General features: G+C 41.7%; 1 protein-coding gene across 2 annotated transcripts in view; it reads left to right on the top strand.

Annotated features, from left to right (window-relative positions):
* The window catches only part of cicb (capicua transcriptional repressor b), a 98,453-nt gene that overhangs the window by 15,212 nt on the left and 62,866 nt on the right, over nucleotides 1–20,375 (top strand). For both annotated transcript variants that reach the window (XM_062063892.1, XM_062063891.1), the window contains exon 2: nucleotides 14,842–18,657. In XM_062063892.1, coding sequence (XP_061919876.1) covers nucleotides 14,928–18,657 — 3,730 coding nt within the window. In that variant the 5' untranslated portion in view covers nucleotides 14,842–14,927. The remainder of the gene's footprint in view (nucleotides 1–14,841; nucleotides 18,658–20,375) is intronic.

A 20,375-nucleotide genomic window follows, 5' to 3' on the forward strand; every position in this document is an offset into this window, starting at 1 on the left:
TTTTAAGACAAAAATGAATGTTACATTTTAATAAACATTTGCTGCGTCATAGTTTTTTTGAAAAAAATGTTTTTAAGACAAAAATGAATGTTGAATTTATTCAAAACGGGCTTAATGCCAGTAAACCAACAACTGGTGATTGCAGTAAACAACAGTATAATTTTCCAAGCTGCTTGACAGTTAAGAAACAATGCTTGACAATATAAGACGACTGGTCTTTTACATACATTTGGGTTAGTACTGTATTATGATCATTTTTGGGCTTTCTTGTAACATTTCTGGAGTCTGTTTTAGATTTTTTAAAGTGGAAGAAGTACCGTCTTATATTCCAGTCAATACATTAAAAAACAGTTGCATCATAGTTTTTGGAAAAATGCATTTAAGACAAAGGTTAATGTTGAATTTCTTCAAATGTGTTTAATATCAGTGAACCAACAGCTGATGATTGCAGTAAAGAGCAGTATCATTTTCCTGGCTGCTTTACAGTTAAGAAACAATGCTCGACAATATAAGACGACTCGTCTTTTTCATATGTTGGGTTAGTATGGTATTATGATAATTTTTGGGCTTTCTTGTAACAGTTAAGTGGTATTTTTTAGATTTTCTTTCAGAGGGGAAAAGTACCGTCTTATATACCAGTAAAAAAAAACTGGTATATATTTGGAAAAAATAGTTTTTAAGACAAAAATGAATGTTCAATTTTATTAAACATTTGCTGCGTCATAGTTTTTTGAAAAAAAAGTTTTTGGGACAAAAATGAATGTTGAATTTATTCAAAATGGGCTTAATGCCAGTAAACCAACAACTGGTGATCACAATAAATAACAGTATAATTTCCCAAGCTGCTTGACAGTTAAGAAACGATGCTCGACAATATAAGACGACTCGTCTTTTACATACATTTGGGTTACTACTGTGTTATGATCATTTTTGGGCTTTCTTGTAACAGTTCTGAGGTCTGTTTTAGATTTTTTTAAAGTGGGAGAAGTACCGTCTTATATTCCAGTCAATACATTGAAAATTTTACTAGTTTTTGGAAAAATAGTTTTTAAGACAAAAATGAATGTTTAATTTTATTAAACATTTGCTGCGTCATAGTTTTTTGAAAAAAAAGTTTTTGGGACAAAAATGAATATTGAATTTATTCAAAATGGGCTTAATGCCAGTAAACCAACAACTGGTGATCGCAATAAATAATAGTATAATTTCCCAAGCTGCTTGACAGTTAAGAAACGATGCTCGACAATATAAGACGACTCGTCTTTTACATACATTTGGGTTACTACTGTATTATGATCATTTTTGGGCTGTCTTGTAACAGTTCTGAGGTCTGTTTTAGATTTTTTTAAAGTGGGAAAAGTACCGTCTTATGTTCCAGTCAATACAGTAAAAAACAGTCGCATCATAGTTTTTGGAAAAATGCTCTTAAGACAAAGGTTAATGTTGAATTTCTTCAAATGTGTTTAATATCAGTGAACCAACAACTGATGATTGCAGTAAAGAGCAGTATCATTTTCCTGGCTGCTTTACAGTTAAGAAACAATGCTCGACAATATAAGACGACTCGTCTTTTTCATATGTTGGGTTAGTATGGTATTATGATAATTTTTGGGCTTTCTTGTATATTTTAGATTTTGTATCAAAGGCGAAAAGTACCGTCTTATATACTAGTCAATACAGTTAAAAAACAGTTGCATTGTACTTTTTGGAAAAATAGTGTTTAAGACATAAATAAATGTTGAATTTCTTCTCATGTTTTTAATACCAGTGAACCGAAAACTGAGGATTGCTGTAAACAATTTCTCTAGCTGCTTGACAGTTAGGAAACAATGCTCAACAATATAAAATGACTTATATTTTCATTTATTTGGGTCAGTACTGTATTATGATACATTTTTGGCATTCTTATAACAATTCCATGGTCTTTTGGGGCGAAAAAGTACCGTTTTATATTCCAGTCAATACATTGAAAATTTTACTAGTTTTTGAAAAAATAGTTTTTAAGACAAAAATGAATGTTCAATTTTATTAAACATTTGCTGCGTCATAGTTTTTTGAAAAAAAAGTTTTTGGGACAAAAATGAATGTTGAATTTATTCAAAATGGGCTTAATGCCAGTAAACCAACAACTGGTGATCGCAATAAATAACAGTATAATTTTCCAAGCTGCTTGACAGTTAAGAAACGATGCTCGACAATATAAGACGACTTGTCTTTTACATACATTTGGGTTACTACTGTATTATGATCATTTTTGGGCTTTCTTGTAACATTTCTGGGGTCTGTTTTAGATTTTTTAAAGTGGAAGAAGTACCGTCTTATATTCCAGTCAATACATTAAAAAACAGTTGCATCATAGTTTTTGGAAAAAGGTTAATGTTGAATTTCTTCAAATGTGTTTAATATCAGTGAACCAACAACTGATGATTGCAGTAAAGAACAGTTTAATTTTCCTGGCTGCTTTACAGTTAAGAAACAATGCTCGACAGTATAAGACGACTCGTCTTTTTCATATGTTGGGTTAGTATGGTATTATGATAATTTTTGGGCTTTCTTGTAACAGTTAAGTGGTATTTTCTAGATTTTCTTTCAGAGGGGAAAAGTACCGTCTTATATACCAGTAAAAAACACTGGTATATATTTGGAAAAATTGTGTTTAAAACATAAATTAATGTTGAATTTCTTCTCATGTTTTTAATACCAGTGAACCGAAAACTGATGATTGATATAAACAATTTCCCTAGCTGCTTGATATTTAGGAAACAATGCTCAACAATATAAAACAATTAATCCTTTTCATTTATTTGTGTCAGTACTGTATTATGAAAACATTTTTGGCATTCTTATAACAATTCCGTGGTATTTTCGGGGGGAAAAGTACCGCTTTATATTCCAGTCAATACAGTGAAAAAGTCCTAGTTTTTGGAAAAATAGTTTTTAAGACAAAAATTGCCATTGTAATATTGTACAGACATGAATATAAGACAACCATAATTTATAAGATCCGTCTTTTTGGATGTATTTTTTTGTTATAATGTTTTCAATATCAATAAACCAACAATTGGTTTATTTATTCCGTGGTCTTTTTTGGGGGGGATAGGGGGGGGTACTGTTTTATATTACAGTCAATACATTTTTGGGCTTTCATTGAAAAAGTCATAGTTTTTGGAAAAATAGTTTTTAAGACAAAAATGAATGTTGAATTTATTCAAAATGGGCTTAATACCAGTAAACCAACAACCGGTGATTGCAGTAAACAACAGTATTATTTTCCAAGCTGCTTCACAGTTAAGAAACGATGCTCCACAATATAAGACGACTCGTCTTTTACATACATTTGGGTTAGTACTGAATTATAATAATTTTTGGGCTTTATTGTAACAGTTTTTTTTTAAAGTGGAAGAAGTACCGTCTTATATTCCAGTCAATATAGTAAAAAACAGTTGCATCTTATTTTTTGGAAAAATGCTTTAGAAGTTAATGTTGAATTTATTCAAATGTATTTAATATCAGTGAACCAACAACTGGTGATTGCAATAAAGAGCAGTATCATTTTCCTGGCTGCTTTACAGTTAAGAAACAATGCTCGACAATATAAGACGACTCGTCTTTTTCATATGTTGGGTTAGTATGGTATTATAATAATTTTTGGGCTTTCTTGTAACAGTTAAGTGGTATTTTTGAGATTTTTTTTCAAAGGGAAAAAGTACTGTCTTATATACCAGTAAAAAAAACAGTTATACTTTTTGGAAAAATAGTGTTTAAGACATAAATGAATGTTGAATTTCTTCTCATGTTTTTAATACCAGTGAACCGAAAACTGATGGTTGCTATAAACAATTTCCCTAGCCGCTTGATATTTAGGAAACAATGCTCAACAATATAAAACGACTTGTCTTTTTCATTTATGTGGGTCAGCACTGTATTATGATAATTTTTTTAAAATTCTTATAACAATTCCGTGGTCTTTTGGGGGGGAAAAGTACCATTGTATTCCAATCAATACAGTGAAAAAGTCCTAGTTTTTGGAAAAAATTGTTTTTAAGACAAAAATGAATGTTCAATTTTAATGAACATTTACTGCGTCATAGTTTTTGGAAAAAAACATTTTTTCAGACAAAAATGAATGTTGACTTCATTCAAAATGGGCTTAATGGCCGTTAACCAACAACTGGTGATTGCAGTAAACAACAGAATAATTTTCCAATCTGCTTGACTGTTAAAAAAAACTAAGCTCAACAATACAATACTACTATTTTTGTACATCTTCAGGTTAATACGGTATTATGATAATTTTTGGGCAATCTTATAACAGTTTTGAGGTCTTTTGTATAATTTTTTATTTAAAGGGAAACAATACCGTCTTATATAAGATTAAGCCAATGCAGTACAGTTTCTTTGTCATAGTTTTTGGAAAAATATTTTTGAGTACAAAAATGAATGTAGAATTTCAACAAATGTGTTTAATCTCAGTGAAGTAACAACTGGTGATTGCAGGAAACAACAGTATACTTTTCCAAGCTGTTTGACATTTAAGAAACAATGCCCGATAATATAAGACAACTTTTCTTTTTTATATATTAGAGTCAGTACAGTATTATGATCATTTTTGGGCATTTCTAATAACAGTTCTGAGGATTTTCAGAATTGTTTCAAGGGGACAAAGTACCATCTTATATTGGAGTCAATAGAACAATAAACAGTGTTTCATATTTCCTTGTACTTTTGGCTTGGCATGGTCTCCTAATTTTAAAAAAAAAAGGGTTGAACCCTGCTCTCGTGGTTTTTGGCAACCTCAGAATTTCTTGTTGTTTTTTTGTTTATTTCTCTCGAATGAACAAGAGCGATGCTGCGACATATTTTTAGACTACGGTTTGAAAAGAAAAAGATGGCTGTTATGGAGAAAACAATAATACCAGTGTCCCCACCCAAATACTTTCCAGTGAAAATAATAAAGACATGGGTCAAAATGCCAAATAGAAAAACAGCCTCTCTTTTACGACAAAATGCCAACACTTGCACACTCGGCTGCACACACACACACACACACACACACACACACACACACACACACACGCACACACACTCACACACCACCATGAGCATGACCAAATGCATTTTTTCGAGCTAAGATCAGATCGTTGCTAGCAATGCCGTCCCCCGGTCAGTCAAGAGCAGCTGACTTCTTTCCTGCTTTTCTCTCTTTAGTGACATGTTATAAAACATTAGCATGCATTTAGTAAAATGACACACATATGGATATTAAATATGAGTGTACTGTTTCGGTAACACAGTGGATATAACAAAGTAAACAGCATCTGTTAAAACTCCTACTTTTTGCCACCTGCGTAAAAAGGCTTTTCCAACAATTCCAACAACCGACACTCACTCCGCCCACTTTGTTGTGTTAATAGTCCGACAGGTGAAAAGAAAATGAAAAAATGGTTAATGGTACGAGAATAAAACTGTAATATTACAAGAAAAATAACTTCTAATTGTCTAAGAATAACATCGTATTAGGACTTAATACAACTTTTTACATTTAGGAAAAATTTCCCTCTAACAAATTGGTATTTTTCAAGTAGATATTACAGGTTATAGGTCAAACTACTTTTTGACTAATTTCAAAATGATTTATGTTATTATTAGAATTTTTTTCATCTTCGAAAAAAACGCTTGCATTTTCAAAGTGGTGTGTTCAAACTGGGAAATGATTAGGAATAACAAACGTATAGCGTGCAACTAAGCAGTTGTCCGACAAATGAAACGTTAAAGAAGATATTGTCACGACGATTTTACGAGAATGAAATTGTTACAAGATTAAGAAAAAATGTTATGGAAATGTTAAGTCGGATTATGACTTTGTCTTTATAGCTTTCTGATTTAATTCTTGAAACGGTACGACTTTTTTTTCTTACGGAACTTCATTTTGAATTTTCCCTTCAATCCACTCCTAATCAGGGCTGCAATGATTGATGGATTGAATGAAATAATTCTGATTTGTATTCTGTTGTTTAATCGTTTATTGAGCGTAACTATTAAAAAAAAAAATTAAAAACCCGGACTGCATGGAGTGCCTGGAACTTTGTATAAGCAGACATAGTTTCCCCATGGCCACTACAAAAAAGCGTACATAAGAGCTTTGGTGTGAGCCATGATCTGTGTGGTGTATTAGTATTATTCATACACACATGTTCAAAGATCAATTTCAATGTTGATGATATGCATTTATTAGATAAAAAAGAATTACGGTTATAGCAAGCAGTAAAATTGTTGTTTATTGTAACAATGTTTCCTAAAATACTCATTCAAGCTAGTAAGTGTATTTTATCAATGAATTTATTAATTCAACAAACTAATCGACTGATTACTATAATAATCAATAACTGCAGCCCTTCTTGAACTACAACTTATAATAAGAATTCACCCCTATACAATATCCTACCCTAATACCCTACTGTGCAATATTACCCTTTGAGTGCAATACGTCCAACACTGATTGTTATTTATTACTCCGGTACTCTTGTCTTGTTCTGTATATTGTACAGTATTTTGTATTTCTACAGTGTTTTGTATATTGTACAGGATTGCTCTTTATTTTTATTGGATAGTAGTCTGTTTAGTCTATTTATTTCAATTGTTAGTTTTTTTCTTTATTACCTCTTGTGTAATTTTATTTTTATATTTGTTCCCACTACCGCACCTTAAGTTGGAGTCCTTAATCTCGTTATATGTACATATAATGACAATAAAGTCCATTCTATTCTATGCTATTCTATTCTCCTAATAATATTTTATACATTGGCAATCAGCATTTTACACTGTATGTACTGTATATATTTATTTCAGTCATATTGTATGGATTAATGGTTCGCATATTTGGGAGACAAAAGCTTAGTTAAATTTTTCTTATTTGAAAAAGATGCAGTTTTAACAAGGGTGTGTTCACTTTCTGTATGCAACGCTTGTGAAATCATTGCAGCATTACTCCGATACTTGATACAGTAATAGCAACTGAAAAATGTACCTCCTTTGTTTTAAGTGTAAGGTCAAAGATCAAAAAGGAGAAGGCGTTTCCAGGATGCTGAACACAAGTGATTTGTTACCTGTTGTGTTTTACTGGCTTTTCAACAACAAGGTCACACAATGCATAAAAGTGTGTATGCGTCCAGCGTGTGGTTTAATTATAAGGATGACAGCAAAACACACACGCGCTCACGTCTGCTTCTTGCTCTGCTGAGATGTATGAGCCAAAAGATTGACTGGGAAAGACTGAGGCATGGCGAAGAGTGTGAGAGCGAGCAAGACGAAGAGAGACACCCCGGCCATGGCGAGTGAGCGAGCCTGTGGAAATTCCCAGCAACTTCACCAGCATAGTCTCTTTAACAAACATCCGCACGCTACCACCTCACTCACTCACACACTCACGTTGTTGCCAGCCCCTTTCCTCCCCAATGGAAGGCAAGCTAAATTGTTTGCTATTGCGAAGTTGAAGACAGATTGTTTGCGCCACTCAGCGTGAGAAAGTCTCTCCGTCCGATGTACAAGTATAGCCAGAGGGAGTTGGGGAAAATCAGGTGACGTGTAGTATGAGATAAAGAAGTTTTTTTTTTCTGGCCTGTTTTTGGAGTTTGAGTTTAAGTTTAATTGGAACATGCATGCATACAACATGATACGTCACAATTTCCAGTTTCTCTATTCAAAATGTTCGAAAAGGAGTAGGAAGAAGCAGAGCTTATTTAATCCTACCCCCTTTCCTTTACATAGCAGTTGCTAAAACTTTTGTTCACTTCTTGATCTCAATTTATTCACAATATACTCCATAAGTAATAACAATAAGAATAAATAATTGATGAAGTAAGTTGTATTTCATATGGTGAGATGAGTAAAATGATCTTGAAAATGAATGGATGGATAGGATCAATTCAGAATGTTTATCATGGTTCTTCTTCTTTGTACTTTGTAAACACTTTAAGTTTGAAGACTTTCTTGAAGTGGATCATATTAGTACATTGTTTGATTTCTTTGCTTAACCTCTAAAGCAGTGGTTCTTAACCTGGGTTCGATCGAACCCTAGGGGTTCGGTGAGTCGGCCTCAGGGGTTCGGTGGAGGTCAAGACACACCCGACTCATCGTGTAAATAAAAACTTCTCCCTATCGGCGTATTACAGATACGGCAACAGCTGACTGGTTTGCAGGTGTGTAATTTGTTGTGAGTTTATGCACTGTTGGTTTTGTTCTTTGAACAATGTGATGTTCATGCACGGTTCATTTTGTGCACCAGTAATAAAACATGGTAACACTTTAGTATGGGGAACATATTCACCATTAATTAGTTGCTTATTAACATGCAAATTAGTAACATATTGGCTCTTAACTAGTCATTATTAAGTACTTATTAATGCCTTATTCGGCATGGCCTTATTATAACCCTAACCCTCTAACCATGGCCCTAACCCAGGGGTGGGCAATTAATTTTTACCGGGGGCCGCATGAGCAACCCGAGCACTGCTGGAGGGCCACATCGACAATATTTCAATTAAATTTTGCTCAATATTATTTTTGATATATACCGTAAGATAAATAATAATAATAATTAATAATAATAGTAATACTTCAACATAGTGTGTGTAACAGCATTCCATGACTAATATAAATAAATTAACATTAATAATAAATGACAGTAAAATAAGCACACGTATGACTGAGGAGTCATAGTGTAACTTTGTGTGGTGTTTGAGTTGTCCGACTTTTTGTGTGGCCATAAACGCACCAGTGGTTTAGTGCTATGCGTGTTGGTGACAGATGACAAGTTGGTTTTGGCCTGGTTTGTACGGCAGAAAATGACTAGTTTTTCGAGATAGAAGTGTTTTACTTATGTTTTTGGTGTGGTTCTGGCCGAATATAAACAGTTTTGCTCAATAAAGTGATCGATATAATTCCTGGCCTCGAAGCATCTCGATAGACGTTACAATAATTGAACGGTGTTCAATTGAACGGTGTTGACGAACACCGTTAGGACCGCTTGTTGTCACTGTCACTCAAAGTTGCATTGCAAAATTACATAGTAAAGCAAATAGAACTAGATGTTTCAATCCCTTTGGTAAGTAGGAACAATCTTGACGGTAGCAGTCGGTGTGGAGTGGTGAAAGGGAGGGTAAGTATGTCATTGGGGTCTTCGGGTGGGCACCCTGCTTCATCGACGTTTCGTTGATTGAAGCCCACGACGTCTCCAGAGGGCTCAACGATGTACCTAACGTCCCAGGTACACCCCCCTCCATGCCATACCCTCCATATCCTGTTGGACTCTGCATGGCAGGGTCGTCCTTTTCCCTGAGTCAGGCCTAAGCCTGACCGCATACCATTGTCTCTCATTTTACTGCCCAATTGGGGTCCTTGCGCTTAATCCAGAGCCAGTTGCTGGCTTTTTCGGCAGCTCTTGACATGGACTTGATAGTCTGTTGGAGGGAGCGTCCTTTCACCCCCATTTTTCTCAACAGACTGATGGTAGATGTGGCAATAAATCCCCTGCATCCCACCTCTACTGGGAAAATGCTGGTCTTCCAGCCGTTCTGGGATGCTTCAGCTGCCAGGTCAGAATATTTGGTTTTTTTCCTTTCGTAAGCCTCTTCAACCCCTTCTTCCCATGGTACTGTCAGTTCCACGACATAAGCCAGTTTTGCTGTTGGAGACCACAGGACCATGTCTGGCCGGAGTGTTGTAGCCATTATTTCTGGGGGAAACACAAGCTTTTTATCAAGGTCCACTTCCAATTTCCAATCTCGAGCCGACTGCAGGATGCTTGCATTATTTGGTGTTGTTTGACACTCTTGATGTTTGCCAGCTGGTACAAATTGTGTGAAGTGGACCTTTCCTGCTGGTGTTAGTGGGAGATTGTTTGTGGTGGTTCGCCTCTGTTCCAGTGTTGATGCAAGCTCTCTGAGTACTTGGTTATGCCGCCAAGTATAGCGTCCTTGGGTGAGACTTATAGTACACCCTGATAGGATATGCCTTAGAGATGCAGGTACTTGACACAGGGAACAGGCGGGATCTTCTCCGTACCAGGTTTTCAGATTTATGGGGGACGGTAGCAGGTCGTACGTGGCTCTGATGATAAAACTCAGTCGTGCTCCCTCCATCTGCCAGATGTCATACCAGTTGAGCTTTTTCTTCTCCAGGCTTTCCCAGTTGGTCCATCTCCCCTGCTTGGCCATTGAGACGGCTTTAGCATGTCGCTCTCCCTCCTCCTGTCTCCTGACTTCCTCTACTACTAGCCGTCTCTTCTGCTCTGATGTTGCTTTGTGCCAAAGGGGAGGTTTTGGGATGAGCCCGAGCCCTGCTCTCCCATGCTGTACTTGCCCAACCACATCTCTGAATTGAAGAGCGGACTTTGCACTCTGAACAGCTTCTGATGGAATCCACTTCCTTCCCGCTGTTACTCGGGGGGCCGCTGTTCGAATGACTGCATCCTCAGTTTCAGTTAGCGTCATGACCAGCCTTGCTTTGGTGCATTTGAATTCTTCCACCAGTCCTGAGATTGGTAATTCCAATTTGCCATGCCCATATAGTCCAATAGAACTGAAGCATCTTGGAACTCCAAGCCACTGTTTCAGCTGTGTGCTTATCACACGTTCCAATTTTTCAACCTTGGTGATGGGGATTTCGTACACAGTTAAAGGCCACAAGAGTCTTGGGAGTATGCCAAATTGAAAACACCACAACTTAAGTTTTCCTGGCAATAAGGTTTTATTGATGCAATCCATGTAAGTGATGGTATCCTTTTTTAGTTGCTCAAACTGTTCGGTGTCTTTGAGCCTTGCGTCGTACCACCTTCCCAAGCTCTTTACTGGCATTTCTGAAACAGTTGGTACTGGTGTTCCGCTGACATGAAATCTCTGGTCTGTGACTTGGCCTTTCACAATGGAGATACTTCTGCACTTGCTGGGCTTTAACTTCATCCGTGCCCATGTTATATTTGAATGAAGTTTCTCCAGCAGTCTCTTGGTGCAGGGGACAGTTGTTGTGAGTGTTGTTATATCGTCCATATAGGCTCGAATTGGTGGTAATCTCTGACCACATTGTAGTCGTTCTCCTCCAACCACCCATTTCGATGCTCTAATAATGATTTCCATTGCCATCGTAAAGGCCAATGGGGAGATGGTGCACCCAGCCATGATGCCTACTTCCAGAGATTGCCACGTTGTGGTGAAGCCTGATGTTGTGAGGCAAAACTGCAAATCCTGGAAATAGTGTTTTACGAGATTTGTGATTGTAGTTGGCACTTGGAAGAATTCAAAGGCAGTCCACAGCAATGAATGAGGGACTGATCCATAGGCGTTGGCCAGATCAAGGAACAAGACATGAAGATCTTTTCCTTCTTTTTTCGCAGTCTGGATTTGATGCCATATGATGCTGTTATGTTCGAGGCATCCAGAGAAGCCTGCTATGCCAGCCTTTTGGATCGATGTATCAATGAAGTGGTTTTGCTTCAGATACTTTGTTAGTCGCTGTGCCAATACGCTGAAGAAAATCTTGCCTTCGATGTTCAGAAGGTTTATTTGCCGAAACTGTTCAATGGTGGTCGAGTTCTTTTCTTTTGGGATAAGCACTCCTCCCGCTCTTCGCCAGGCTTTCGGGATGATCTGCTTGTCCCACACCACTCTCATGTTTTTCCACAGGAATTTCAGAACCTCCGGAGCGTTCTTGTAGACACTATACGAAACACCATTAGGGCCTGGGGCAGATGCCGATCTTGCCTTTTTTACTGCCTGCTTCACCTCGCTCAGCTTGGGAGGGCTGACATCAACCTGATGTTGTGCGGGTGATATAGGAGGGATGTCAGTGGGGACAATGACCGGTTCATGTTTCTTCTCATCAGTATAGATGGTTCTTAGATATTCTTCAACCTGGTCTTTTGATGTTTTCAGAGATCCACTCTTCTCTTTTGTGAAAATCCCTTTCACAAATTTAAAGGGGTCTTTGTAGAAGTCGGTTCTGGCTTTTTCTTTCTTCTTCCGACGCATCCTTAGGCTTTCCGCTCGACGGAGTTTTGAGAGCCTCTGTTTTAATTCCTCTTGAAGGAGGTCGATGCCTTCCCTTTCTTCTGCTGTTGCCTTTCTCCACACCTTCCTTAGCTGTCGCCTTTCTTTTACAAGTAGATGGATTTCTTGAAGCCGACGAGATTTGGGGGCGGGAAGCATGTCTTCCTTTCTGACTTTTTCCTTCACTCCACATCTCTTCTCTCCGTAGCTGTAGATTAGGTCACCCATCTTCTCCAGCTTCTTTTCGGCTGATCCTTTGATGTTACTTAGGATAAGGCTTAAGTCTATGTTGATGGTTTCCCACTCCTTGCTGTTAGACTTTGGCCATTTCACCAACGGCTTACGTCCTTGCATGTTTTCCTTTTGCGGTGTACTGGGTATGGTCTTGGACTGGTGGTTCTGCCTGATGCTTCCTCCTCATCCTGCGGGGTGCTGATGCTCTGCGGACTGTGGGTTTCTTCCTGCCGCTGAGTTTCATCCGACTGATTTAACCTTCTTCTTAACAGAAGCCGGTCAATGCGGGGCCCTGGGTTAGGGGTTTTCAGGCATTTCTTCCGTCCTTGGTGAACTTTAAGACCATGTGTTGATGTTACTTTAGCCCATCCACACACACACATCTGAAGAACATGTCCAACTGCTGGTTTCTCAAGAGTATTACTACTACCTTCATTCATTGTCGTGTCCATTCCAAGGGTCGTTACCGGGAGATCAGCCTGTGAGTCTTCTTGCGCCCCTGCTCTCGCAGACTCTAGGGGTATTCTTCTTCTTGAACTTTCTGTAGCCAGATATGGTGGCTCTTGTGCCCTAATAGGGTGACGGAGCCTGCTGCTGTGGGTAGCTAGCCCATAACAGCCCCGTTGGGGTCTATTTCCTCCTGTCAGCTGTCTCTCCAAGCTGTCGCAAGGTCTTTCCCTTGTTGTCAGCTGCACTTTCACAACAGTCACTGGGTTTTTTTTCCAGAAGATCAGTAAAGCAAATAGAACTAGATGTTTCAATCCCTTTGGTAAGTAGGAACAGAATAAATATGTTTATTTTGTTTAGAATTCAGATGGGATTTGATTTGGTGCGCGGCATATATTTGCTGCGCGCAGCAGACGCTAGCAGTGCGCAATTGCGCAGGCGCGCACCTTAGAGGGAACGTTGCATGGCAGTCCATGTCTTGTTGGAAACACGCCATTCTTCATCAACTTTTCTCTTTTTAGCGTCTCAGGTGTAAACCGTGCATCACTTGTCGCTGAATGTGCACCTTCACTCGCAGGTTACACACGGACACACGCCCATAAATAATACTTTTCAAAATAAAAGCAGCACAGTTGTATTGCGCGCACGACATAGATGTTTTTTCAACTTTATTTTGTAATTAATGATTGCAGCTGTTCACATTCACTCACAATCACGCACACGCATACGTCCACACGGAAGTAATACAAATAACGATTTTCAAAACAAAAGCAGCACCGTTGTATTGCACACTCGACATAGATACTTTTTAAAATTTATTTTGTAATTTATAATTGGCCTCACGCGGGCCGGACAGGGACGCACAAAGGGCCGGATGCGGCCCGCGGGCCGCAGAATGCCCAGGTCTGCCCTAACCCCAACCCTAACCAAATAACTCTAAATTAAGTCTTTGTTACTTAGAATATGTTCCCTTAGTGTCCAAAAAAATCTAAATTAAGTCTTTGTTACTTAGAATATGTTCCCCATACTTAAGTGTTACCAAAAACATATAACTTTGTCTTGAATTTGAAAAAAACCCAACGTTTTATTTTTCACTAAAAAAGGGTTTGGTGAATGCGCATATGAAGCTGGTGGGGTTCGGTACCTCCAACAAGGTTAAGAACCACTGCTCTAAAGGCCTTAGTGGCCACATGCTTGGACAGCACCTTTTAGCTCTCAAAATTGTGTACACTACTGAATTGGGGTCTTATGGCCATTATGTGGACACTTATACTGGTGTCAGAAGAGTATAACATACAATGGAATTTGGAGAAAAAAAAGTGTAAAAATAAAAATGAGTATGTCACTAAACATGAAGTACACGTTTGTGTACTTATGGACTAATAAGTACATCATATAAAAAGATGATTCTTAGTTTTTTATTCTAATTAGGGTTCAATAAGCCCAAATAGCAAAGGGAAATAAAAAAAAGCAATTAAACAAACAGCTTGGGCTTTAAGAGATTAATCCATTCTGTAATTTAATCCCACATACTGATATGCTGAAGGTCTTAAGTGTTGTACGTGCGTACACATGTTTTAAATTACATTTTTCTCTAAGATTATATTCCTCCTCTTTTTTTGAGAAGAATTGTTGTATATTCTTGGGTAGAAGATTATAGTTTGCTTCGTGTATAATTATAGCTGTTTGCAAATTCACTATGTTGTGGAATTTCAGTATTTTTGATTCAATAAATAAAGGGTTTGTATGTTGTCTATATCCAACATTATGTATTATTCTAACTGATCTTTTTTGTAACACTGTTAATGACTGAAGTGTACTTTTGTAGTTGTTTCCCCATATTTCTACACAATAACTCAGATATGGTAACACTAGCGAGCAGTAGAGAATATGGAGTGATTTTTGGAAGCTAAAAGTAGAGATTGGGATACTTAAATAAAGAGGCGTATCAACCTCGGATGTCTTTTCTTAAAATAAAATATAAAACATGTAAGCATATGGTGAAAGACAGCTTCACCATACGCTGCAATTACAGGGGATGCTTTGGAGCAAATGTCAATGTTCAACCATGACAGTTATGATCCTGTTTTTAATCAAATCTCTCTCTCTTTCCTTGTAGCTCTGCATTGAGAGAAAACGCAAAGACAAAAGTGCCTTAAAGGAAAGAAGGAAGACGAGCGACACATAATCTGCAGGACAGAAGAAATGAGGCCGCTGAAGAAACAACGGGGACGATCCCCTTCGTCGTCCAGAGGCCGAGGGGGCCGGAAGAAGACGGCCGCCCAGCCTTCCCAAGAGAAAGACGCCAAAAGAATCAAGAAGGAGTCGCCTGGAAAAAAAACACAGAGCACACCCACCACTTTGTCCAAGCAGTGCCCACCTGCAGCGTCCGGCCGTAAAGAGAAGCCTGCCACAGACAGCGACGCCCCCAGGAGGGGAGAGTCCACCGGGCTGAAGAAACTCACTGAGTCAGTTGAGAAGGATGTAACCAATTTGGCTAAAGAAGCTACGGCTAAAGAAGCTACGGCATGCCGAAGTGCGTCCGTCGACTCCGTAGCATCTCCTACCTCGCCCACTACGCCGCCCGCGACCGCCAACCAAAACCCCGGCCCTGCCTCGGTCTCCAGCAGGAAGACGGCCACGTTTAAGGCTCGGGTTCCCAAGAAGAAGTACACATATGAGCACTTTGCTAGCAATGCCACTCCTCCCGCCGCCCGTCCTACCTCCAGCCCTGCAACCACAGGCAACATTTCCTGCAATAGCAACAGCAAAATCGGTAACAGTGTAACTATGACTGTAAATAATGTCAAGAACTGCAACAATATTAGTTATTTAATTAACAAAACCGTTGATGCTTGCATGAACAGCAGTATTAACACTAGTAGAAGTAATGCTTGCTCAGGTAATCAGCCATCAGTTCAACACGAGAACGGTAAAGCCACAGAGGAAAACCAAGTCTCCACAGATGAAGGGGCTCTCAGGACAGCAACACCCATAGAAAGAAAGTCCCAAGTAGGTGAGAATGAATTCGAGGGGGCCCCCAACTCGGTGCGCTCGTCCTCCACCGACACAGCCAGTGAACATTCAGCTGATCTGGACGTGATAGAAGGAAACGGACCAGGCAATCTTAAGAGCCCCCGTGCCCCAACTCCCCTTTTTAACTCACCGCCCAAAGGGGTCAGCGGTGTACGGGGGCTCGCAGAAGCTCTTGCTAAAGGTTTGAAAAACCAGAGGGTCTTGGCTCGCCAGATAAGGAGCTCCAAGGAGATCACTGTCGGGGCTACAGGGGAAACGGGGATCGAGGAAAGAAACTCGTGCCTCCTGTCCCCAGTGTTTAGACCTGGAGTGGTAAGAGGGGTAAGTGGGGGTACTGTCGAAGTACAGCTTCAGGGAAAGGGGACTGTTGTTAAATATCCTTTTGATGGTGAAACCGTAATGACACCAGGGGCTGTTGTAGAGTTAGTTCTGGATGCACCCCCACCCGGCATGTCGCCAGTTGCTGTCTGTACCAAAGTGTGTGTGCCGTTTGGTGGGGAGGAAGAGGGTCCTTTACTATATAGAGAGGGAGTTATCTCTCAGGTGGACCCCCATCCCGGTGTCTCATTTCCTTACCAGGTGGACCTGAGTGAAGACACAGAGCCATCGAGTGGCGATGCGTTCCGCCAGGGGGGAGACAAAAGTAAAGCTCAGACCGTGTGGGTTTCCCGACAAAGCCTGAGACTGCTTACCCCACCCTGGGATGTCCCGCACTTGGACGGTGGGGGGGCACGGGAGAGAGAGCGGGAAAGGGAGAGGGAAGAAAGAGAGTGGAGAGAGGAGATGGAGGTGGAGAGAGAGGTTTGCCAGTTGAGCAGTGGAATGGGTGTACTGGGAGGGGGAGCAAGGTTGAGCCATAGTTTGTCTCATCCAGGGGTTGCTGGAGGGCATCTCTATGGAAACGGTCACCCACCTCCCCATCCCGCCACCGTTGCTGCTAGTGGGGGGGTCACAACAGCTCCAGGGTGCAGAGAGAACTTCTCAGATAGGGAGAGACAGAAACAAGTCAGCATCCCAGAGGAAGATGTTGAGGTATCTCGTTTTAACATGGCAATGTCCACAACACCGACGTTGAATTCTGTCCCCCCGCAACACAGAAATATAATCTCCAAGTCCAGTAGCTACCATCCACCCTCCCCCCACTTCTCTGTGGTGAGGGGTTTGGGTCCCCCTCATTTCCCCACCCTCTCAAGCCCCCAGCCTCCTCCTTTACCTGCCTTACTAGGTTCCGACATGAACAATACTCCTCCAAATCTACCTCCAATCAAGATCACTCCCACTCAGACCCCGACGCCCTTATCTGTGGGGGGGGCTTCCTCTACCTCTTCTCGCTCCAGGACGCCCCTCTCGTTGGCTCAGCAGAAATACAAAAAGGGTGATGTCGTGTGCACACAGAACGGCATCCGTAAAAAGTTTAATGGCAAACAGTGGAGGAGGCTGTGCTCCAGGGATGGCTGCATGAAGGAGTCTCAGAGGCGTGGTTACTGCTCCAGACACCTGTCCATGAGGACCAAGGAGATGGAGGCCGCTGGAGGGGGGGAGAGGGGAGGAGGAGGAGGAGGCAGCAGCTCAGGAACGGTGACCCCCTCTGACCTGAGGGGCAGAGCGAGCAGTGAGTTTGAATGGGACGACACGTCAAGGGAGAGCAGCGAGACGAGTAGCAGGGGAGACTCCAGACCCCGCTTGCTCCTCCCCTCCGTCCTCCCCCACGATCTGTCGGCACGCTTCGACTTTGACGAGTGCGAGGCAGCCACCATGCTTGTGTCACTAGGTAGCTCCCGCTCCGGGACCCCGTCGTTTTCCCCCATCTCAAACTTGTCCCCCTTCTCCCCCGCCCCCTCTCCCTCGCCCTCCCCACTGTTTGGCTTCCGGCCAGCAAACTTTTCCCCGATTACCGCCTCCCCGGTTCTTCAGCACCGCAGGCACAGACAGCCCAGCGGTACGGGTGGAGGTGCGGGAGGGGGCAGCAAGGCACCAACCCCAGCTGGAGGGGGCGAACGGGAGAGACACACTTCGGGCATTCAGCCCTCGTACCACAACAACTTGACATTTACAGTCCCAATGAGCCCCAGTAAACGAAAACCAGACGCACACCCTCCACTGCCCCTCCCCCTGCACCACCACAATTACACGCCCAAGACAGAGCTGGAGCAGGGCAACCTCAACAACTCTTTCAGGGTGCTGTCCCCGCAGACACCGGCATCACATTCCCACACACCCACTTTCTCGCGGCCGAGAGGAGCGACCACCCCCTCCTCCAGCAGGCCCCCGTCCTCCACCGCCGCCTCCCCTCCTCCTCTGCTCGTGTCGCCAACGCCTCCTTCCCCTCTCACTCCCGATGGAGGGCCCCGTCGTGTGGTCCCTGTATCCCAGCATGCTTTGCGAGACTCCCCTGTCATTGTGAGGAATCCTGAGGTTCCACTTGCCAAATTCATAGAGTGTCCCTTGGGAAAAGGCTGTGAAAAAGAGGCAGGAGTTGAAACCCCTTCATCTAAAGACAATGGCATCACTACATTCAGCCCGCAGCCAATTCCCGGCCTCCAGGTCCCCGTACCTATCAATGCAGCTGCCTCAGTCCCTAATGGCACCATCCTTTTGCGCAGTCCGGCCCAAACTTTGCTACTCGTGTCCCCTACGCCGTCCTCTTTACCCTCCTCGGACACGCACACCGCACCCCTGCAGGCCCTCTCGGTCACCGTGGGCACAACGCTGGCCGCAACCACTCAATGCGGTGTGGACAGTTCTCGAGAACAAGTGGAGAACAGATGCTTCGAGGGAGCGGTGCAGCAGCCAGTCCCCTGCCACCCTTCGCCCACCGCGTTGCTGCCCCTAATCCTGCCTGTGGAGAGCCTTCACCCTGCACCGCGGAAGGACATCATCATGGGACGTCCCGGAACAGGTGAGAACTCTTGCACTTTTGCCGGCTCACACAGGGGCAGGGACATTTGAAAGCATGCAGATCATGCACAACCTTCAGGAGTGAATTTGTAAAAAAGTAAAGCAGATCATTTGCAATAACAAATGTAGCTGAAATATCATCATTTAAAAGGATTTCAAATTTACAGTAGAGCTCCCATCTACTACAATTGTTATACAAGATGATCAGAAATGTACTCTCTTCCTGCACAAGACAGACGTAGGCATGCGTGGAGTGGAAAAATAGTCCTCTATTTAAGAGTGTTTTTTTTTGTCAAAGCTCCAGTTTGCAAAAAAAACAACCTTATTAATCGGAATAAATACTTTTATCTTTATGATTCTTTAGCGGCATTAAAGGCCTACTGAAAGCCACTACTACCGACCACGCAGTCTGATAGTTTATATATCAATGATGAAATCTTAACATTGCAACACATGCCAATATGGCCGGGTTAACTTATAAAGTGACATTTTAAAATTCCCGGGAAATATCTGGCTGAAACATCGCGGTATGATGACGTATGCGCGTGACGAAGTCCGAGTAACGGAAGTTATGGTACCCCGTAGAATCCTATACAAAAAGCTCTGTTTTCATTTCATAATTCCACAGTATTCTGGACATCTTTTGCAATTTTTTTAATGAACAATGAAGGCTGCAAAAAAGACAGTTGTAGGTGGGATCAGTGTATTAGCAGCGGACTACAGCAACACAACCAGGAGGACTTTGTTGGAGCGCTAGCCGTGCTAGCCGCCGACTTCACCTTGACTTCCTACGTCTCCGGGCCGCCAAACGCATCGGGTGAAGTCCTTCGTCCTTCTGCCGATCGCCGGAACGCAGGTGAGCACGGGTGTTGATGAGCAAATGAGGGCTGGCTGGCGTAGGTGGAGAGCTAATGTTTTTAGCATAGCTCTGTGCAGTCGGGTTGCTAAGTTAGCTTCAATGGCGTCGTTAGCACAGCATTGTTAACCTTCGCCAGCCTGGAAAGCATTAACCGTGTATTTACATGTCCACGGTTTAATAGTATTGTTGATTTTCTATCTATACTTCCAGTCAGGGGTTTATTTCTTTTGTTTCTATATGCAGTTAAAGCAAGATGCTATCACGTTAGCTCGTCGCTAAAGCATTTCGCCGATGTATTGTCGTGGAGATAAAAGGCACTGAATGTCCATTTCGCGTTCTCGACTCTCATTTTCAAGAGGATATAGTATCCGAGGTGGTTTAAAATACAAATCTGTGATCTACAATAGAAAAAGGAGAGTGTGGAATCCAATGAGCCAGCTTGTACCTAAGTTACGGTCAGAACGAAAAAAGATACGTCCATCGCTGCCTCAGAGTCCTCTACAGGGGAATACCAAGGGTGAGCGAGAAGATTGCTGTAAGGAGAATGAGACTAGCAGGGCACTGCCAAAGGCATCAGGAGCTGCCAGCCAGCAAATTGGTACTGTGGGAACCAACACATGGGCATCGGTCAAGAGGACGTCCCACACTAACATACGTGGACATACTCAAGAAGGATGCAGGAGCTCAGAGTACCAAGGAACTGGCCAAATGTATGGAGAATCGGGATGACTGGAAGCAGCGATGGAAGGCTCGTCTGAGGACGACCTAGAGAGATCGCTGCCTCTCAAGTCATTCACTGTAACGTTCCTCATCTACGAATCTTTCATCCTCGCTCAAATTAATGGGGTAATCATCACTTT

The sequence above is a fragment of the Entelurus aequoreus genome, linkage group LG11, assembly GCF_033978785.1.
Source record: "Entelurus aequoreus isolate RoL-2023_Sb linkage group LG11, RoL_Eaeq_v1.1, whole genome shotgun sequence".
Classification (NCBI taxonomy): domain Eukaryota; kingdom Metazoa; phylum Chordata; class Actinopteri; order Syngnathiformes; family Syngnathidae; genus Entelurus; species Entelurus aequoreus.